The sequence below is a fragment of the Myotis daubentonii genome, chromosome 7, assembly GCF_963259705.1.
Source record: "Myotis daubentonii chromosome 7, mMyoDau2.1, whole genome shotgun sequence".
Lineage (NCBI taxonomy): Eukaryota > Metazoa > Chordata > Mammalia > Chiroptera > Vespertilionidae > Myotis > Myotis daubentonii.
Genome location: NC_081846.1, coordinates 40,112,264 through 40,131,472, shown reverse-complemented (window position 1 = coordinate 40,131,472; position 19,209 = coordinate 40,112,264). Strand labels below are relative to the sequence as shown.

The 19,209-nt window shown below is 33.8% G+C and overlaps 1 protein-coding gene across 1 annotated transcript in view; it reads right to left on the bottom strand.

The window, feature by feature from the left end:
- Positions 1–723: 723 nt before the first annotated feature.
- Positions 724–19,209, bottom strand: part of CWC22 (CWC22 spliceosome associated protein homolog) — a 57,725-nt gene continuing 39,239 nt past the window's right edge. Inside the window, exons 12-20 of the mRNA XM_059703938.1 lie at positions 18,213–18,314; positions 16,543–16,624; positions 12,445–12,505; positions 8,325–8,402; positions 7,804–7,956; positions 6,278–6,405; positions 4,631–4,732; positions 4,320–4,540; positions 724–1,565 (exon numbers count right to left, since the gene is read on the bottom strand). Of these exons, the coding sequence (XP_059559921.1) occupies positions 979–1,565; positions 4,320–4,540; positions 4,631–4,732; positions 6,278–6,405; positions 7,804–7,956; positions 8,325–8,402; positions 12,445–12,505; positions 16,543–16,624; positions 18,213–18,314 (1,514 nt within the window). The 3' untranslated portion in view covers positions 724–978. The remainder of the gene's footprint in view (positions 1,566–4,319; positions 4,541–4,630; positions 4,733–6,277; positions 6,406–7,803; positions 7,957–8,324; positions 8,403–12,444; positions 12,506–16,542; positions 16,625–18,212; positions 18,315–19,209) is intronic.

Genomic DNA, 19,209 nt, shown 5'->3' with positions numbered 1-19,209 from the left:
CCCCACTATTTTTGAGCCCAGACGTGGGTTAAAATGGATTTTATGAACTTTTAAAGGGAACAGTCACAAGTAATCTACTTAGTAAGTAGGGTTAAATGTCTGTCAACAAATCTAAAATTTCAGACGCAATATTTTATTTCAAAAGTAATAAATAATATGGTCACATAATAAATGGTGAATAACGATGGAAACTCTTAAAATTCTTATAAAAACTTGTAATTATTTCACAATTAGGCTGTTCACATTTCTTATGACTTTATGTTTTCCAATGACATATTAATGCAGATTAAAAATTAAAAACCTTAATTCACCAACAGTGACATAACTTCAAGGCTGAGAAAAAGCACTAGTCACAAAGAATTTCAAGTAAACATTAATCTAGCAGTCCAAAAGGAGCTATTATCAATGTGAGAAGTCCTAATTATAAATAATATAGCTGTGTATTTGTCTAAAGACCAATATAGACCTAACTTCAGCAAAACACTTGTGAAAAAAATTATATATACCTCTTTTGTTCAAGACACAATATAAAACTTGAAATAATTCCTCTATTTAATAAAAAAAGGAGACTCCTCAAGAATGTTCATAGCATCTCATTAACAATGCAAAAATGTTAAACTAAAATGGCTTATTTATTTTGGTCAGTAAAAATTATAACAGTTCTATGACAAATGGAAACATTATCAGAAAAAAATCTGTCAATGAAAAAAATCACTGATTCAGTAAGTATTTAATCATTTTATTAACAAAATATATGCCAGAAATACATTCCTCTCTGGTGAAACTTTTCAAATAATTTTATGTGGAGAGCCTTGAGATGTATCAATTATATAAACCATATTAAAATGAAAACATTTTTAAAATGTACAATACAAACCAGTACTTTGTACAATTCTCTATAAAGTTCAATAATCAATGTAAAAAATAATTTGTTTCAACTGAATATAAGGCATGTTCAGTTTCTGTAATTTTGTAGAATTACTTTTTTTGCTTTGTCGGAGACTTTTCTCTCCGCCGGTCCTGATTTTTCTTTGATTCTCTGGATTGTTCAGAGTGTCTGCTAGATTTTTCCCACCGCCTCTCAGCACCATTCTGATACCTATCTTCATCGCTTCTAGAGTCTGAATGTTTTCTATTCTTTTCTCTTGACTTTGATCTGTCTTTTCTTCTAAATTTTTCACTGTCCTTATTTCGGTATCTATACTCATTTTCAGAAAAAGAATTTCTTCTCTCTCCTCTCCTCTTTTTCAGATCACCATACTCATTTTCCAAATCTAGATGCATTTCTTGGTCTCTATCATTCATGACTCTACTGTAACTATTTCGTTCAGAAGGAACACCTCTGTCTGAAGTGTATTTTGTTACAGGATCTCTCCAATTTGGATCCCTTGAATTTTTATCTCTGAGTTTTTCTGATCTCCTTTCTCTTTCAGTCCTTGTTTCTTGGTGCCTTTGCTCTGATCTTCTTTCTTCTTGCTTCCTATCATTTATTTGTTGTTTCCTGATCAGTTTATCTACTTCTTTGCTTCTGGTGTTCCCTTGTCCTTTCTTTCTTATAGCTTTAGCTGCACATGTAAAATGAAATATAGTTAGTTTTAACTTGAATCTTAATTTCATGATTTAGCAATCACATTCATTAATATAATGTAGGTTTACTAATTCAGATAAACTGGATTCAAAGCTAAATTTATTGAATGAAAAGCCTAATGACAGAACATTTCACAAAATATGTGAGAGCATACGATATGTCATCATTAGTTACCAAAGTAATGTTTTGATGGTTAGACTCAAAATAGTGAACAGGAACTTTAATTACAGTAAACGTTGTAAAATCTTTTATGAAGTAACTAAAATAAAACATTTCCACTTACAAATTTTATTCAAAAACAGAAATTCCAGTCCATGTGAATTATTGATACAAAATATTATGTCAGATTTGGTACATAATCAAAATACTAATGATCGATCACACACACCAGCAACAATCACTTCCTAAGTGAGAGGAAGTGGGATGACTGGGTTGGCCTAACAGCATAAACATATGTATTTCAAATAAACTTCCTATAAAAACAAGTTTTGCTCTCCAGTGCTATTAGAGAAGCACCAGCTGTCCCAGTAGAAGAAGCCAGGGTAAGATATACAATCACAGGCTTCATATGAGCCACTATGGCTTGATTTCGAAAAAAAGCCTTGAACATCTTATTTTACTGATGTCATCACAAATATAAATGTTAAATAATTACAATAAAATAACTTGCCATTTTAAGCTATAAAACAAATTTAACTGCTTTATCTGTGTTACTTAGTTTGGGTACATAAATCAAAGATGCTGAGATGACCAAAATTTCTGTTGCATTCATATGTGTATAGAAAGAAGAAAACAGGGTGGAAGATCACCTACCCTTATCCTACTCCACCTAAATCTCTGTACCAACCTGTATTTCCTCGGCCAAATGCCTACCCTTGACAGTCAGTCGGTTTGCCACTAAGGATTTATTTCTCTGGTTCCTATCAAACAACTCAGCTGAGCTGCAGCTACCCAAGCAGAAACCATCTGGCTCTGTGCGAAATCATGTCCCTCTGACCCTACTCCACACTGCTCTCACTGCTTTGTTGACATTAAAACCTGTGCCATATAATAATGTGCAATTTCTTCTCTCTTTGGTGTCTGCTTTACAATTTTCCAATTTGGGGGCAGTTCATATTGCTTTTAGGCTATATAATATTTTATTAATAAAACTGGAAGCTCTCTACTGAAATTGTAGGATGAGGCAAATTAATTTTGAATCAGCAAGCTTCCTTATTGCAGAAATCCATGCTGTGTTATCATCTGTTCTCAAAACAGATATCATGAAATAACAAATTCTTTAGAATTAAAAGAGGTGAATGTTAAATGAACAATGTTAGCATATTTCAATTCAAGAAGACTTCCCGTGAGCAAATGGAATCTTGCTCTAATAATATAAAACACTGAGAGTCCCACAGTTCTTGCTGCCATATAATATGTAAAATACTTTGAAGTGTAATAAGCCAGGGAATGAGAATAAAAGACCAAGCTTCCAACCTTCTAAGGCTATAGGGAAAAGTGCTCCCTCTCTGAAACAGAGATGAAAATACTATATGAGAGAAGACAGCAGAGCTGACCCTGCAGAAAACAATACAGAACTTTTCAGAAAATAGCACATTTGAAAAAATCCTTTACTATAGCACTTCCAGTTCCAGGTAGAATGAAGAAGGCTGTAGACCAGTTGAAGAACAACTAGAAATGCTGGATATAAATTTAAAATCTCTGCTTAAAGGAGGTAAAGATCTTGAACTTGAGAGGCTATAAAGGAAGGCAGTGTCCTTAAGAAAAGGGATAGGGGTATGTCCCAGGAACACAGGAATCAACTTGAAGGAACTCCTAATTGCCAAGGCTGAAATGATTTTAACAGCAAATAAAATACAGTATTGGATTTTAACCCACAGAAAACAATAAACATCCATGAGTCCACAGTGATAAAATATAAAGTAAAATTATTAAGTAAATGGGGGAAAGGGACAACTCTTTCTTACAGAAGAAATTCAACTATTAAATGTAGAAAAGAGACAAGTAGAAAAATCATCATTTGGCAAACACCAAGTTCTTTACTTAAAAGCAATATTAAGTGTTCCAGACAAGATCCAAAGATGGATACTAAAAATGGAGAGTGAAAGTTAGAGATTTGCGTAGCATCAAATTATCTCCCTGCAAGATCTAATTTATAGAGAAAAATCTTTCCATGAAGAAATTCAACAGGCATCACCTTAACCAAGTCATCAAAGTCAATGTCACTAATAAGATACAGCAATATTATAAATTCCTCAATGAGATGCACTAAGAGCACATAATTTCTATGGTATTCTAGCCAAAAACGCACATTCTCTTTATATAGCTGTACACTTTTGAGATACACACTAAATGTGTGATACATATCAATAACTACCATAAAGTGTCACTATTAAAAATATTAAAATTTCTTAAAACATAAACGTCAGGAAGGCTCCTGTCAACTAGATTAGACATTATGAATGGTATTTCAGTCACCATTCAAATAAATATTTACCAATGAAACATCTTCATTTCTATGAAAAGGCTTCCAAAGGTAATCTTAGCACTGTAAATGTTAAAATTTACTATAGACTGCAACAATGGTCGATGATCATTTATATTAACTGTGGCTTTTAAACAACTGAACTCTAAAATAAATATAAAATGCAATTATTTACTTCTCTCATTGTAAACATCACCAGCAATATACTTGTTAGAAAAGAGCACGATGGGTGATGGGTTTCAATACCTGAGGCAGAGCTCTGACTGCTGGCGGATGAGGAGTCGCTGTCTTCGCTGGAAGACTCTGAGCTGCTGTCACTGCTGTCCGAACCAGAAGCAGAGGAGTCGGACTCTGCCGAGGAGGATGCGGAAGAGGAAGAGGAGGGGGAGGAATTATTTGGCTCGATTTCTGGTTTCTGTGCCACAATGACCTTTGGTGTATTTTTGAGATGCTCACGCAATTCATCCCTAATTAAAAATATAATGTTAGATTTTGCTTAGAAGGAAATTTTGAGATAATTTTGTAATTGAAAATAAAATTCTAAAAATAATCCTTACGTTAAACCTCCAAGACCTATAGAAGTAAAAAAGTTGATGGCAAAACGAGTGTTTCTGGGATTATCTCGGGGTAATAACCCTTCAAAGAATGGCTGTAGGGTTCTAAAAAAGAAAAGAAAAGAAAATGAACAAAAGAGAACAGATTGCTGAAAGATAAAGTTCTTTACTTAAAAGCAAAATTCTCATACAGTCACTTTTCAGAGTTTCTACGTATTAAATTAGTAAATAAAATACAACCAAGTAAATGATTTATATAACTTATTAGGTTAGGCTACATGGTATCTAATGAAATAAGTAAGGACACTCATTAATTTACTAAACTTGATTTCTATAATTATACAACAAAGGTTTAAAAAAACTTTTTCATATTTACACCAACACAGAGTAGATATATGTATGTAACATACAAACATATATCTATGTTCATATGTACATGTATATTTGTGAATGTATATACAGAACAGTAAAAAAATTCTCCATACACACACACACACACATACACACACACACACACAGCACTGTGCAAGGCACTGGGGGAAGAGAAAAAGTATCAACAAAAGGGAGAAATCATGTTTATTCAATGACCTATTGATAACATATCCTTATTATTTCTAGGAAGGGGCACGAACAAAAAATATTAACAATATGTGGTTTTGAGTACCATAGTGAATGAATAACCAGCAGGGCAGGAAAAAGTGTTTCATAAAAAAAGGTGACAAATAAGAATGAGAGTTTGCTGGACAGAACAAGGGAGGAATTCCCAGCTCTGGAAATCGAGGTAACGAGGCACGAATGAGCCAGACCTGCTTTACTCTCTGGGCAATGTTGGTGTGGCTGGAGCACAGTGCACTGCAATGGGCTTCACTAGGTGAGCCTGGGAAAGGAGGCAGGGACCAAGAAATGAGTATACAAAGCCCAGGAAAATGGATGGAATAACACAGAGAGCATGCAGAACCAGGACAGACCTATGGTGTACACTGGAGAGGCAGGCTGAGGATAAAGAGAGACTGAGAGGAGTAAGGTTGAATGGGAAGAAAATGAGGAGCCACAGTGAGCACGTGGTCAACTCTGTAAGTGAGGCTGAGAAGTCAAGGGACATGAGGACTGGGGAAGATGACTTGACTTGGCAAGCTGTCACTATAGAATTGAAAGGAGTGTGAATGGAGAAGCCAATGTGAGCAGCAATGGGCAACCTGCACAAATAGCAGATGAAGCTGGAATAGACGTTACATAATAGTCCTGGGACAAGACCCTAGTACAGTGTAATGATACATTACATATTCATCTGTATATATTCACAATTGTCAATGATAATAAAAAAGTTAATTATCATTCTAAGGCTCAAAATTAGGGTAAGAACTCTAAATACTCATTACTGAAGAACTCCAATGAGCATACGAAAGTAATTTTCTGGGTTTTAACTAAATTAAAAGAGGCATTAATTCTGTGTTTTTTCTACTGAACTAAAAACCATCATTAAAAACTGCATGTTGTCCTTGGCCACACATGAGATTCAGAATGGTAAGGAATGAAGAAAAGGCCTAGGGGCATAACTCTTGCTTTACCAGCCCAGGGCTGACATGTCACTGAAGTGAAGGAACACCCCGGAGGACAGTAAGAATAAAAAGTGCGTAATGATAAACTTACTCATCCTTTAATCTTGCATTAAGTTTAGGAAGACCCATGTATTCACACAGTTCTTGGAAAAATATTTTAACAAAAATCCTACTAGAGGACGTAGTGGTTTCTTCACTCAGTTTTATACATTCAAGAACCTGAAAATTAAATGAAATAGACAATTTAATTTTGTTTAAAAGATTATGACAAAGTGACCAATATTCATAGTCAAACTTTCTCTTGAAATGATGATTTAGTCTCATCTTCAATCAGAATTATCTCTGAATAACTTCTCTAGTGGTGATATGTACTGTTTCTTGGCAAAGTTTAAGACAATTTCTCTGTGCTAATTTTTAGAATGTTAAAATGCTACAGAAATAGAGTTCATTCTCTTTCTCGAGTACTGTGCTTTTTAGAGCAGGAATATATTGTCTTGAGTGTATAACGGTGCAGCAGAGATTACTACCTCCTAAGCCTCATCAAAATGTGTGTATATGAGGTTTTGAGGCAAAATGCCACATAGAGCGTTAGGCTATAGTTTTGTACAGCATATGTAATATGCGACAAAAGTAAAGACAGGAAGAGTGATAGTTCATCCTGAATAGTAAGACCGAGGCTTAAAAACTGAAGCTCATGCTGATGTTTTACAACAAACAAAAATAAAAGCAACCTCCAGCTTGTTGAGTTATGTGTTCTAGGAGCTCTGGTGCTTCAATTGTAAAATTTTAATTTCATTTTTCCCAAAGAGGGGAAAAATAAGTTTTAAAAAATTACGATTTGGCTCCTATGTTAGCTTACAAAATGCTATTAATGAAGCTGGATATACTTAGTACTTAAAATATTACAAAAATCTACCCAGTGTTTATAAGCTCAATAATGTTGCTTCATTCTTCCATTAGATTCTGGTAGTCAATAATGTGATCCTCTTCTTTCTTTCCTCCAGGATGCAATTTCTTTCTATTGCTGGCTGAATGAACAGCAGTTATATAATAAATGCCAGCTTAATGAATGCATTTCAAATTGTAATCAAGCGTACGTTGACTCATTAAGATACTTTTCCTTGTTCTAACTATGGTTATAAGAATTCCTCCCTAATGCTTACCCAAATTCATTGTCTGCTAAAAAGAACATGTCTTATTAGGACAAACATTTCTCTCATGTCCCTCAGGAAACAAGCAGTAACTCAGCAATGCATGACTACCAAACCTGGGTGCATATTAACATCAGTGTGTACATACGTATGTGTACAAAGATAAAAATTTACAATCATTTCCATGAAAATACTCACAGCCATCGCTATTAAAAAGCACCAACATGTCTAAACTTTTAATATCATCCAGAATGGTTACATTCATATATTTATGCACTTAGCTTTTTGATTTCATGTTATATGAACATAATCTCAAAGACAGCTATTATAATAAAAGTTTGCTACACATTTCATTTTAAAGTACATTTCCTACATAGGAAAAGTAAGGGTATATTATACTTAATACACATTTGAGAATAACAGGAAATTAGGAAGGAAGTATAAACACTGAGCTCCATCTACTTACACTCCATGGAAGTGAATCAGTGTATAGAAGATGAGCAAACATCTTAGCAACATTTCTCAATTTGTTTGTTTCCAAGCGATGGATGGTATCATACTGTTCTTTGAATATACTTTCAAAGGATTCCATGTACTCTTTCTTTAGCATGCAAAATCGCTATTAATTAAAAAAAATTGAGAATCAATACCATTATGAGCATATTAAATTCTTCTAAATTTATTGAATTAAAAGTAAATATTTTGTACATCTTTTTGTGCTATTTGATGAGATGCTCAAATAAGAAATGGGGTGACACTGGATCACAAAACCATATAGGTTTCAGTTGTACAATTCAATAAAACATCATTTGCATAGTGCCATGTGTGCCTGTCGCACTAAGCAAAATCTCTTTCCTTCTCCATTTTCCCCTCTTTTTGCCCACCTCCACCTATCTCCACCTCTCTTTCCCTTAAGACACTGTTGCCTTAAAAACAGCCTTAGTGATTCCATTAAATTCCAATAAGAAAAAGAAAGCTAGAACTCACCCCAGCTAATAAGCCGAAAAATTTCTCATATGTTCTTTGTTGAGCACAGCAATCCAGTATCATGTTGCAGAGTTCTTTCTATTTGGGAAACAAATAACAATAATGATTCAAAACACAACGAATTCACGTTGTATAACTTATCAATATAATAGAGACATCTAAAATTTTAAGTAAGATTTTTTTTAAAAAAAATTCTAAGACTGCGAATTTTAGTGATTAAGACAAAAAAATTAATCTATGCTAAGAGTAGTTTTTTTAAAGCCTTCAGTCTGGCAGACAGTTTCCATATGTCATTCATGCTAATTAGACTGATTATAAAATTCTAAATTTATGTAAGTGTGAATCACTTTAAGAGAACTTAGTATGTGCCCTCCTGGTGTGGCTCAGTGGTTGAGCATTGACCTATGAACTAGGAGATCATGGTGTGATTCTCAGTCAGGGCATATACTGGGAATTGAGTCCCAGTGTAGGGCATGTAGGAGGCAGCCAATCAATGATTCTCTCTCATAATTGATGTTTCTATCTCTCTCTCCTCCCTTCCTCTCTGAAATAAAAAATATATTTTTTGTTAAAAAGAGAACCTAGTATGTATATGAAACAGACATATCCAAAAAGATATTGAATAAACTGTATTCTAAAAAGATTCCATACAGAATTCTTTTAAATACAGGTCATCAATATGACATCTCACTAATACACCTAAAAATTAAGCTATACACCTTTTAAAGTTTTAAACTCCATTATTAGGAAATATATTTAGTTTAATATGGAAAAAGCAGAACATTATGAGTCTTTACAGAAGCGTAAATAGGCAAAAGTTTCAATATTTACTTAAATGACACACTGGTTAATAAAGAAAAAAATATATTTAAAAGAACAAAGAAAGAGATCTCTATGGCTGAATTTTCTAGCCTCAAAACAAATGTTTTACATACAGATCTATCTACAGCTTAATCTATACAAATAGATGGAATCATTTCATAACTGCTGGAATGATATATTGTTTAATCAGCTATGTATATGCCTTGAAAATTCCTCTGTGAAAATTCTGTTAAGCTAGCAAGTCCAAGACTAAATCCAGGATCAAGAAATATCTTTCTAAATTATTTATAATGAACAAATACTATTTATTAATTCCTGAAATAATCCTAATGAAATATGTATTGATTATAGCAATTTTATAGATGAAGACATTCAGGCAACAAGGACAAATCAATGGAGACAAAATAAAAAAGGCATAAATTCATTTTCTGACCACTGCTGTAGAATTGACTCATTTTTTTCTATAAAATACTACTTATTGGAAAGTTTAAAATTATACTTTTCAAACACAGTAACTGCAACATATTTGCTTTCTATAAACAGAAAGCAAGCTTATAAAATATAATATATAACCTTTCAGTTCATTTTTTTTTTACTTAATTTATCTTTATATTTTCAGTGAGCAACTTTGACATTTTGTCATATTTAATAGCATGAGCTGCAACCTAAGTAGATATTGTAAACACTTTAAAAATTAGGTCAATATATACTTACTACATCTATTTATGTACAAGGGAGAGGAAGGGGGCCCTGGAGAAGCACAGAATACACTCTAGATTGTTCTGTCCAGGAGGGTAGCCTGCAGCCACATGCAGCTATTTAAGTTTAAATTATTTGATATTACATGAAGTTAACACTTTAGTTCCTTGGTCACACTAGCCACACTTAAAGTTTTCAAAAGCCATTTGTGAGTAGCGGATGCTCACTGGACACAGGAGAACATGAATATTTTCACCACTGCACTAAGTTCTTTGGGAGAGCTCTGTTCTAGAAGCTGATAATCTATATATAAAATAAGCTACTCAAAGGCCTCACTTCACAATACAGATATCTTTATACTGACAGATTATTTTTTAAAAGATTAGTCACAAGTTACCTCAATTAAATAAATGTATAAGTTTTGAAAAGATGTACTTTGTCAAAATTTAGAATAGTACTAAAAACTGAAAGATGTTTTTCTGACTTCTGCCTTAGTATGTTAATTTTATATATTAAAAGGCATTTTCGGCTTTTCTACCAACACTGTATTTTACAATAACATAAGAGTTAATCAGGTTGTAAACACTGTAATATGGTAATATGCTGATAGCATTGCTAATAAAGCCAGCACTAGTTATAAAACAAATTACTTTCTTCCCTAGACTAAATGCAATTACAAGAGTTATTCCCTGTGGCTTATAATAATTAAATATTTTAACATTTTAATTAAATGTTATAGCAGTTTTAAGAGAGTCTATTGAGTGCCTAAAAATAGATGCACTAAGACATTCATCCAAATGTTATCAAAATATGTTGAGGTTAGTCCTAATATTATCCTCTGGATTAATATTATTGACATTTATAATGACTCAATTATATCCTTAAATAATGTGACAAGATCATACAGTAATTTCAGTTTCAAGTATAATTTTAAAGGTTAATTCACAAATTTATTTATTTCCAATGACAACAATCAAGTGAACCTAGAGTATGAATAGGTACACTATTATTAATATACTAGAGGCCTGGTGCACAAAATTCATGCACTGGCAGGGTCCCTAGGTCTGGCCGGTGATCAGGGCCAATCGGGGCCATCCTTCCCCCAAGTGCTGGCTGCCTGCTGGGGCCTTCCTTTGTTGCGTGCTGCCCCTTGGTGGTCAGTGCACTATGTAGCGAGCGGTCAAACTCCCAGTTGGTCAAACTCCAGAGGGGACAATTTGCATATTAGCCTTTTATTATATAGGATTAGTAAACAAACTTTAAGAGGAAAAAATAATTTTTTTAATTTGAAAATAATAATTTATTCTCAAAATTCCATATTATGGCATTTCAAGAATAAATCTACATTTTAGAACAAAGTTTGGCAAAATTTTTCTGTAAAAGGTCAGATAGTAAATATTTTACATTTTGGGGGCCATTCAGTTGGTCTCTGTTGTAACTAGTCAGTTCTACTGTTATAAGGCAAAAGAAGCCATGCACAACCAAAGGACATGGCTGTATTCCAATGAAACTTTATAAAAATGGGCAACGGCCTAGGCCACAGTCTGCCAATCCCTGTCACAGATCATATTTAAAGCCTTAAGACATACTCTCTCTCTCCCATTTGTTTTTGGGAGGCAACCTAATTTTTGGAGGCCTTGCTTTGGCAAGGCTGAAAATAAAAAAAGCCTTAAGACAAAGGACTTACAACTAATGGTAACTTAGCTCAGATAATTAAGATCTTTTTGAAGAACTAGAAACCAAACAGCCTGTTAGACTCTAGCATCTGTGCTGGGTCTAGCACATGTAAAGCAAGGTGTGAAAAACAAAACCGCAAAGCCTTGGTTCAGGTTTCAAGAATCCATCTGTAATTCTGTCAACAATAAATATATAAATAAAGTTTAGAGGGACTGGGAGTAACATACACAAGAGCACAACTAGAAAAAAGTAGCCAAGATAATCTATTTAGTCCAGTCTTTATTATCCTTAGCATTAGAGTTCTATGATACTTTGAACAGTGAGGTATGCTCAGTTATAAGACTATATAAGTCCTAGGGGCTAAAGGGGGTCTAATATGTACTTTATAGATATTAAATACCTGACACTTTGCAGAGTGCCTGACAAAGTGTATATGCTGAATACAATTTGTTGAATGAATGAATGAAAAAACTGATATAGATTCTCTATAATTAATGTAACACCATGTATATATTGATCTTTATAATTTCTATCTGAAAATAATGTTTTAGTACATAAAGCAGATAGACCAGATAATTTATTAAAGAACAAATTTCCTATTGTATTTAAGCCACATTTTGATTTACAGTAACCACTCAGAAATTTATGTAAAGTGTGGTAACCTCCTCCTTTTCCCACATCGCATTCAAGCAGCCAATTTAATTCACTAGGAGTAACATATATGAAACACACCAGGACTCCTAAGTTTTGAGTTATTTTAAATTTTTTGAGTTATTTTACATTTTGATTATAAATTTTAGAAAAATCTAAATTTAAATAAAGATTTAGTACTAAGTTGTAATTTCAATTCATGAAACCTATTAATTGTCCTAAACATTTTTATAAGCAATATATTTCCTAATTGGAAAAAAAATTAACTTACTGTTTGGCTTTCAGGAAATTCCATTTTCAGCAATTTGTGAGCACATTCTTCAAAATCTAAACTGCAGAGATAAAATGCTCACAACCGTTAGGTTAAAAACTTGCAGCGCAGTTAAATTGTAATACTCTTATAAAGGAACTTACTTTAACAGTTGTATTAAATACTTTTTATTATAATTTCATATTATATTATACATATAAAAAAGACATAGCTCTTTACAAAGGCAGTACTGATAACATACTATAATATGGATAAATCTTAAATTATGCTAAGTGAAAAAAGTCAAACACAAAGGACCACATATAATATGATTCCGTTTATATAAAATGTCCTGAAAAGGAAATCCATATACAAAGAAAAGTAGACTTAAATTTTTATTACACTACTAAATTATTTACACTTCTCTCTAATCCAAGTCAGGAAATGGTAGAAGATGCTCCAGGAGCCCAGCATGACATCTAGTGCTTAATCACCATTTTTACAAGTTATCTTGATTCATACCCAAACATGGGGCTTCTACATCCATATGCTTCACCTACAACAGTGGTCGGCAAACTGCAGCTCACGAGCCATATGCGGCTCTTTGGCCCCTTGAGTGTGGCTCTTCCACAAAATACCACGTGCAGGCGGGCATGTACAGTACAACTGAAACTTCGTGGCCCATGCGCAGAAGTCGGTATTTTGTGGAAGAGCCACACTCAAGGGGCCAAAGAGCTGCATGTGGCTTGTGAGCCGCAGTTTGCCAACAACTGACCTAAGAGAATTAGCAAACTCAATGTGAACTTGATTCAGGAATAATGCTAATATATTTGGACTTTTTGTAGAATTTTCAAACCTTACTTATTTTGATAACAGTGATATCTGTATTTATCAGCTTCTGTTACTTATTGTGTTTCATAAGCACAATCCTATATAATAAAAGGCTAATATGCAAGTTGATTGAACAACGGAACCACTGGCTGCTATGATGAGTACTGACCACCAGGGGGCAGACACTCAACACAGGAGCTGCCCCCTGGTGGTCAGTGCGCTCCCACAGGGGGAGCACCACTCAGCCAGAAGCGGGGCTCATGGCTGGTGAGCGCAGTGGTGGTAGTGGGAGCTTCTCCTGCCTCCGTGGCAGCACTAAGGATGTCCGACTGATGGCTTAGGCCCGCTCCCCTGGGTAGCGGGCCTAAGCCGTCAGTCGGACATCCCCCAAGGGCTCCTCCCAGATTGTGAGAGGGTGCAGGCCAGGCTGAGGGACCCCCCCTGAGTGCACAAATTTCATGCACCGGGCCTCTAGTAGGATAATAACCCAAGATGATACAATGTAATTGAATTTTTTAAAAAAACTAAAGTGGAAATAATTTACTTTAGGAAAATTTATTTATCAGGAAATAACTTTTATAACAGATAATATTAAACAATATTTAGCACTAAGGTTAAAATATTTAAGTATAATTGACAAACTTTAATAACATAGAGATACCAAAAAGTATTTAAAAGGATGTGACATTTTCTTTTCTAATATATTATTTCTAAAATATGCCTACCTATTTATCCAGTAAAGATATACTACGGGCACAGTAATATATATTCTATAGTTTTTCCCTCACCTAACATTATATCAGACTACTTGCCCATATCAATAACAATGCTCCATTAGCCTAATTTTCTTCTCTTTTGTCATCCTCACCTGAGAATGTTTATCAATTTGAGAGAGAAAGGAAGGAGAGAGAGAAACATTGATGTGAGAGAGAAACATCAATTCATATGTGCCCTGAGCAAGGATTGAACCCAAAACCTAGGTATGTGCCCAGATGGGGAATTGAACCCATAACCTTTTGGGGCATGGGACAACACTCCAACCAACTGAGCAACCCGGCCAGGGGTAGCCTAATTTTCATGGTGGCATAAACTGGACATTTTGATTATTTGTGTCAAACAATAAGACTGTCTCCTTTTTTTTTTTTTTTTTTTAAACTGAACAATTCTGTATATAATTTCCTACCAATATGCATGCCTTTAGGAAATATAATGAAAAAGAAGGGACAAATGGAATGGACACTAAAACCTTGATTCATGTTACTGAAAGGCTTCACATAAAGAATTTAAATTCCCACTAGTAAGGCTTATATATATAATTCACTAAAATCATCATTAGTACTGAGTACTGTTGCTTTAATGAAATAAACCACTTCAGTTGTTTTAATGAGGGATAACATCACTTATTGGTGATATGTCTTATGACTAATATTTTTTATGTTTTACAATCCATTATATGAATCTCCCAACCATATCCTTGAAATACCTTTCTATCAGTCTTTGTGTTTCCTAAAATCTGTATGAGCTTTTAAGTATAATAACCTTTGTCATATATAAATAATTGTGACTAGGCATTTAGAGGCTGAGAACTCTTAACAAACACCAATACATAAGGCAGTAGTTACTATGATGGATATCACTACATAATAGTGGCTGTTACTGTGTCTTAAAGCTTTAAATTTGCCCTAACCAGTTTGACTCAGGGGATAGAGCGTCGGCCTGTGGACTGAAGGGTCCCAGGTTCGATTCTGGTCATGGGCGTGTGCCTTGGTTGCGGGCACATCCCCAGTGGGAGGTGTGCAGGGGGCAGCTGATCGATGTTTCTCTCTCATCGATGTTTCTGAGTCTCTATCCCTCTCCCTTCCTCTCTGTAAAAAAATCAATAAAATATACATTTTTTTAAAAAAATCTTTAAATTTAAGTCTTTTCTGTAATTCAGAGATTATTAAGGTTAGGTCAACTTAAAAAAAAAGTTGCTTTTAAATAACCTTTCAAAGAGCTCCACTATAACTCTTCAAAGTTAATGTTAACAGCAATATTAAAACAATAAATCTGTTTACAACTTACTACTGTTAATTTTCTAAAAATGTATATACAAATAAAAGGTCAAACTCCTAAAACAGTTATCTATAACAAAAATTCTCATCTTCCACTTTAATTCTGCATGAAAAAAAAAATTTAATAGTTTATTTTTCTTTCATGCAAAAGGCAAAGCAATAGGTAAGGATAAACCAAAAAATTTCTAACCAATGTTTGCTATTTAACTTTTCTTTTAGAAGATGAATCTAAGCCAAAGTTTTCAGACAGAAAAAAACAAGATGACTCCTACTTATGAATCATTATTGCTATTACATCATACTAAATGGAAATATACACAACCTAGTAACAAAGCAAAAGAGAGAAAACATTTCTCCTCCAGAGTAAAATGTAAACACTGCCCACTAAATCAATAGATTGCCGCACAAACAAAACAACAGATGTACTAAACATTTTACATTTTCATTTACTTTTCTTCAAAACCAAACTCACAGGCTTCAAAGGGAATAGGTTTTGTTTTCATAGCATGATAATAGTTCTTACTTAACACTGACTCAAAGGGTCCTAAAAACCTTCCTAAACCCAATTTCTATTTCTATACATTTCTATTTGCACAACAAAATCAGTGTGTAAGAGTTAACATAACAGTGCTTCTCTCCTTAAAACCAGAATTAGAAAACAGAAAAATATAAAATATTAAATTTCCACTACACAATTAATACTGTGCTAGTTCTATAATATAGACTTGTTTTTAGGTTTTTATTAGTGCTATCTAATTATAAGAAATGATATAACTAGCCTGGCTGGTGTGGCACAGAATTGGGCATCGACCTCTGAACCAAGAGGTCATGGTTCAGTTCTGCCGGGGGCACAGGCCTGCGTTTCAGGCTTGATCCCCAGTGTGGGGTGTGCAGGTGGCAGCCAATTGTTTATTCTCTCTCATCCTTGATGTTTCTATCTTACTCCTTTCTGAAATCAATAAAAATATATTTTAAAAAAAAAAGAAATGACATAACTAAAACAAACAAATAAAAACCCATTTAATTCTGTAACACAGTTAGGTCTTCCAAGTAAATAAAGATAATTTGCTTTTGAAGCAAAGAACCAAGAGTATGGACCTATCAGCTTGGCTTGGGATAGAGTTTGAGAATCAGTAACATAGTATCAAGTTTTCTATCATCAGTTTCTAAAAATCCCATCTCCTTGTTCATTTGCTATCAAAAGTAAGAATTAACTGAGATACAGTTATCTTACCTTGATTGAATAGCAAGATAAATTGTACGACGAAATGAGACTAGATTAATTTCTGTTTTGTCATGAATAGTCACTTTTTGTCCTGAAAGAAACAAGAAAATTATGCAAGTATGCAAATAAATGTGAAGAAGTGAAAATGTATTTCTGTATAATAATTTTCAAATTACATTTAGAATCTATGAGTTTAAAAATAACAATATTTTTTTTCTACAGTATAAATTAGTATTTGTAGAGTTCAAAGTAACTATTTCAAGTCTATTATCATATCTTAAAATACTTTAGTAAGTTTTATTAGCTCAAAGAAGTTCAGAACCAAGCCAGAAAAGCTACTTTTGTTTCTGTGTCACTTGCTCATTTAGACACTATAAAAGGCTGCATCTATGATATTGCTTAGTAAAACATTATTTCCAGAGCTCTAAAAAGTATCTTCATAATTTGGAAGAACTATAACTTATGGGTAGAAGTACAGTTTCAGAGAACACTGGGATTATTGTGACAAGTTGGATGGGTCCAAAATAAATATATGTATTTGTTAAAATTTTCTTGTATCTAATGAATGTTAAATATTTAATCAGTTTTATTTGAACAGTAACCTATATAATAAAAGGCTAATATGCAAATTGACTGAATGGCGGAACAGCTGGTTGCTATGACATGCACTACCACAAGGGGGCATATGCTCAATGCAGGAGCTGCCTCCTAGTGGTCAGTCTGCTCCCACAGGGGGAGCACCGCTCAGGCAAAAGCTGGGCTCACAGCTGGTAAGTGCAGCACTAAGCTATCAGTCAGACATCCCCTGAGGGATCCTGGGCTGTAAAAGGGTGTAGGCTAGGCTGAGGGACCCCCCCACCCCCGCCCTGCTGCCAGTGCACGAATTTCATGCACTGGACCTCTAGTTTCCACCTAAAACAAAGAAATTCTAAAGTAAAATATAGTACATGGATAGCAAGATGTTTTAAACAAATAAGACAATAGAGCAAAATTAAACTTATTTATAAAATATATTATAAAAAGCAGTTACACTTTAAGATAAGGCAGAACTAAGTATGTTATGCCTTAAAAGGGAAAGAGATAGTTTTAAATTTTCAAATATGTAATAGAAGTAAATAATGACCAGTGTAGGCATGTTCTGATGTTTTAACTGAAACTCAATCAAAGTAGTGAGCTAATTTTCCTGTGAAATATAAGGTAATCAAAGCTGAAGAGGAAGAACATCATGCCTATTTTTGTATAAATATAGATTTTGGCCTCCCAACTTTATTTTGTCAAATGAACAGCAAATATCGAGTCATTCTCATCTGTCACATTAATGCTAGGGGTACATAAATCATATGCACTCAACATGAATGTACCTTATTCATAGTTAATAATCAAAGACAGAAAATGTCAAATTAAAATTGTGCTGATGTTGAAAATGAATTTTCTTGTTTAATACTTGTAGAGTAAGTTTTTTTAACCTTGTCAATACTGACATGTTGAGCTGGATACTTGGTTGGAGGAGGGGCAGTCTTTTGACTTGTAATATCGTTTAACAGCATTCTTAGCCTTTATCCAGTAGATGACAGTGAAGAGACCCTCCCAAATCACACACACTGGGAACCATTGTTTCATTAGAATCAATTCAATTTCAGAGTATTTTACAGTACTATTTAAGTAAGCTATACTTTTACCTTCTTCGTCTTCTCCCTCTTCCTCCTCTTCCTCCTCCTCCTCTTCACTACTTCCAGCATCTTGATCTGTGTTTGAATCACTATCTCCTTCATCAAGAATTTCTAAAAAACCAAAGGAAATTTAGGAAAATATCAACAAGGAAGTGATACCCATTGCAGTTCCTTCTTCAAAGACAATTCTCAGAAATCTGTTTATCAACCAATACAGATAATAACAGAGGCCTCCTGTTATTGCCGAGGTGGTCAGAGAACATTATAACTAATTTGACTAGAAAGAGCCATGTGTCATTCTTCTGACAGACAGAAAGTGACCATGAAACAAGGGGGGATGAAAAAGAAAAAGTAGATGAAAGTTTTCAAAAGAGCAAGAGCATACTGGCGTCAAAATATTCCTAGTTTATCATCGGAAAGAAGACAGTATATTACAAAAAGCTTAATTCTTGATATAGAAAACAAGAATTTAAGCTAAGAATGTTTTATGAAAGACAAAAAAAATAAGAAACCGTTGCGTAATTTAGCATTCATTTTAATGAGATTTTTATTAAAATGTATACCTATTAAATAGAACATTACACTCAATCCAAAGACTTTCTATATATAAAACAAAAGCCAAAGTTTAAAAAGCCTTTAGGAAAACTGGTAAGATGAGCACTTCATTGGATTATCACCTCTTAAAATACAGCTCACACTCAGAACTGGGTGAAAATAGTGATGCAAATAAGAGACTATATAAAACAAGTAACAAAAACTAAAATTATATTTTGTTCAATCACATGTGTGCTCTATTAGTCTGATGAAAGGTTTTACAACCTGGCCAACATTTCATTTTCTCCATTTCTATTATGACCAGAGAATTTTTAATAAAATGTTTTGGGGCCAATTCATTTTTAGAAAATTTCTAATGTCTTTCTATTTACTAAGCAGTATACTAGTATATAACTCAGGAGGCACATACAATATTGAATGTTAGTAGAGAACTTCATGCAATCAGGAATAA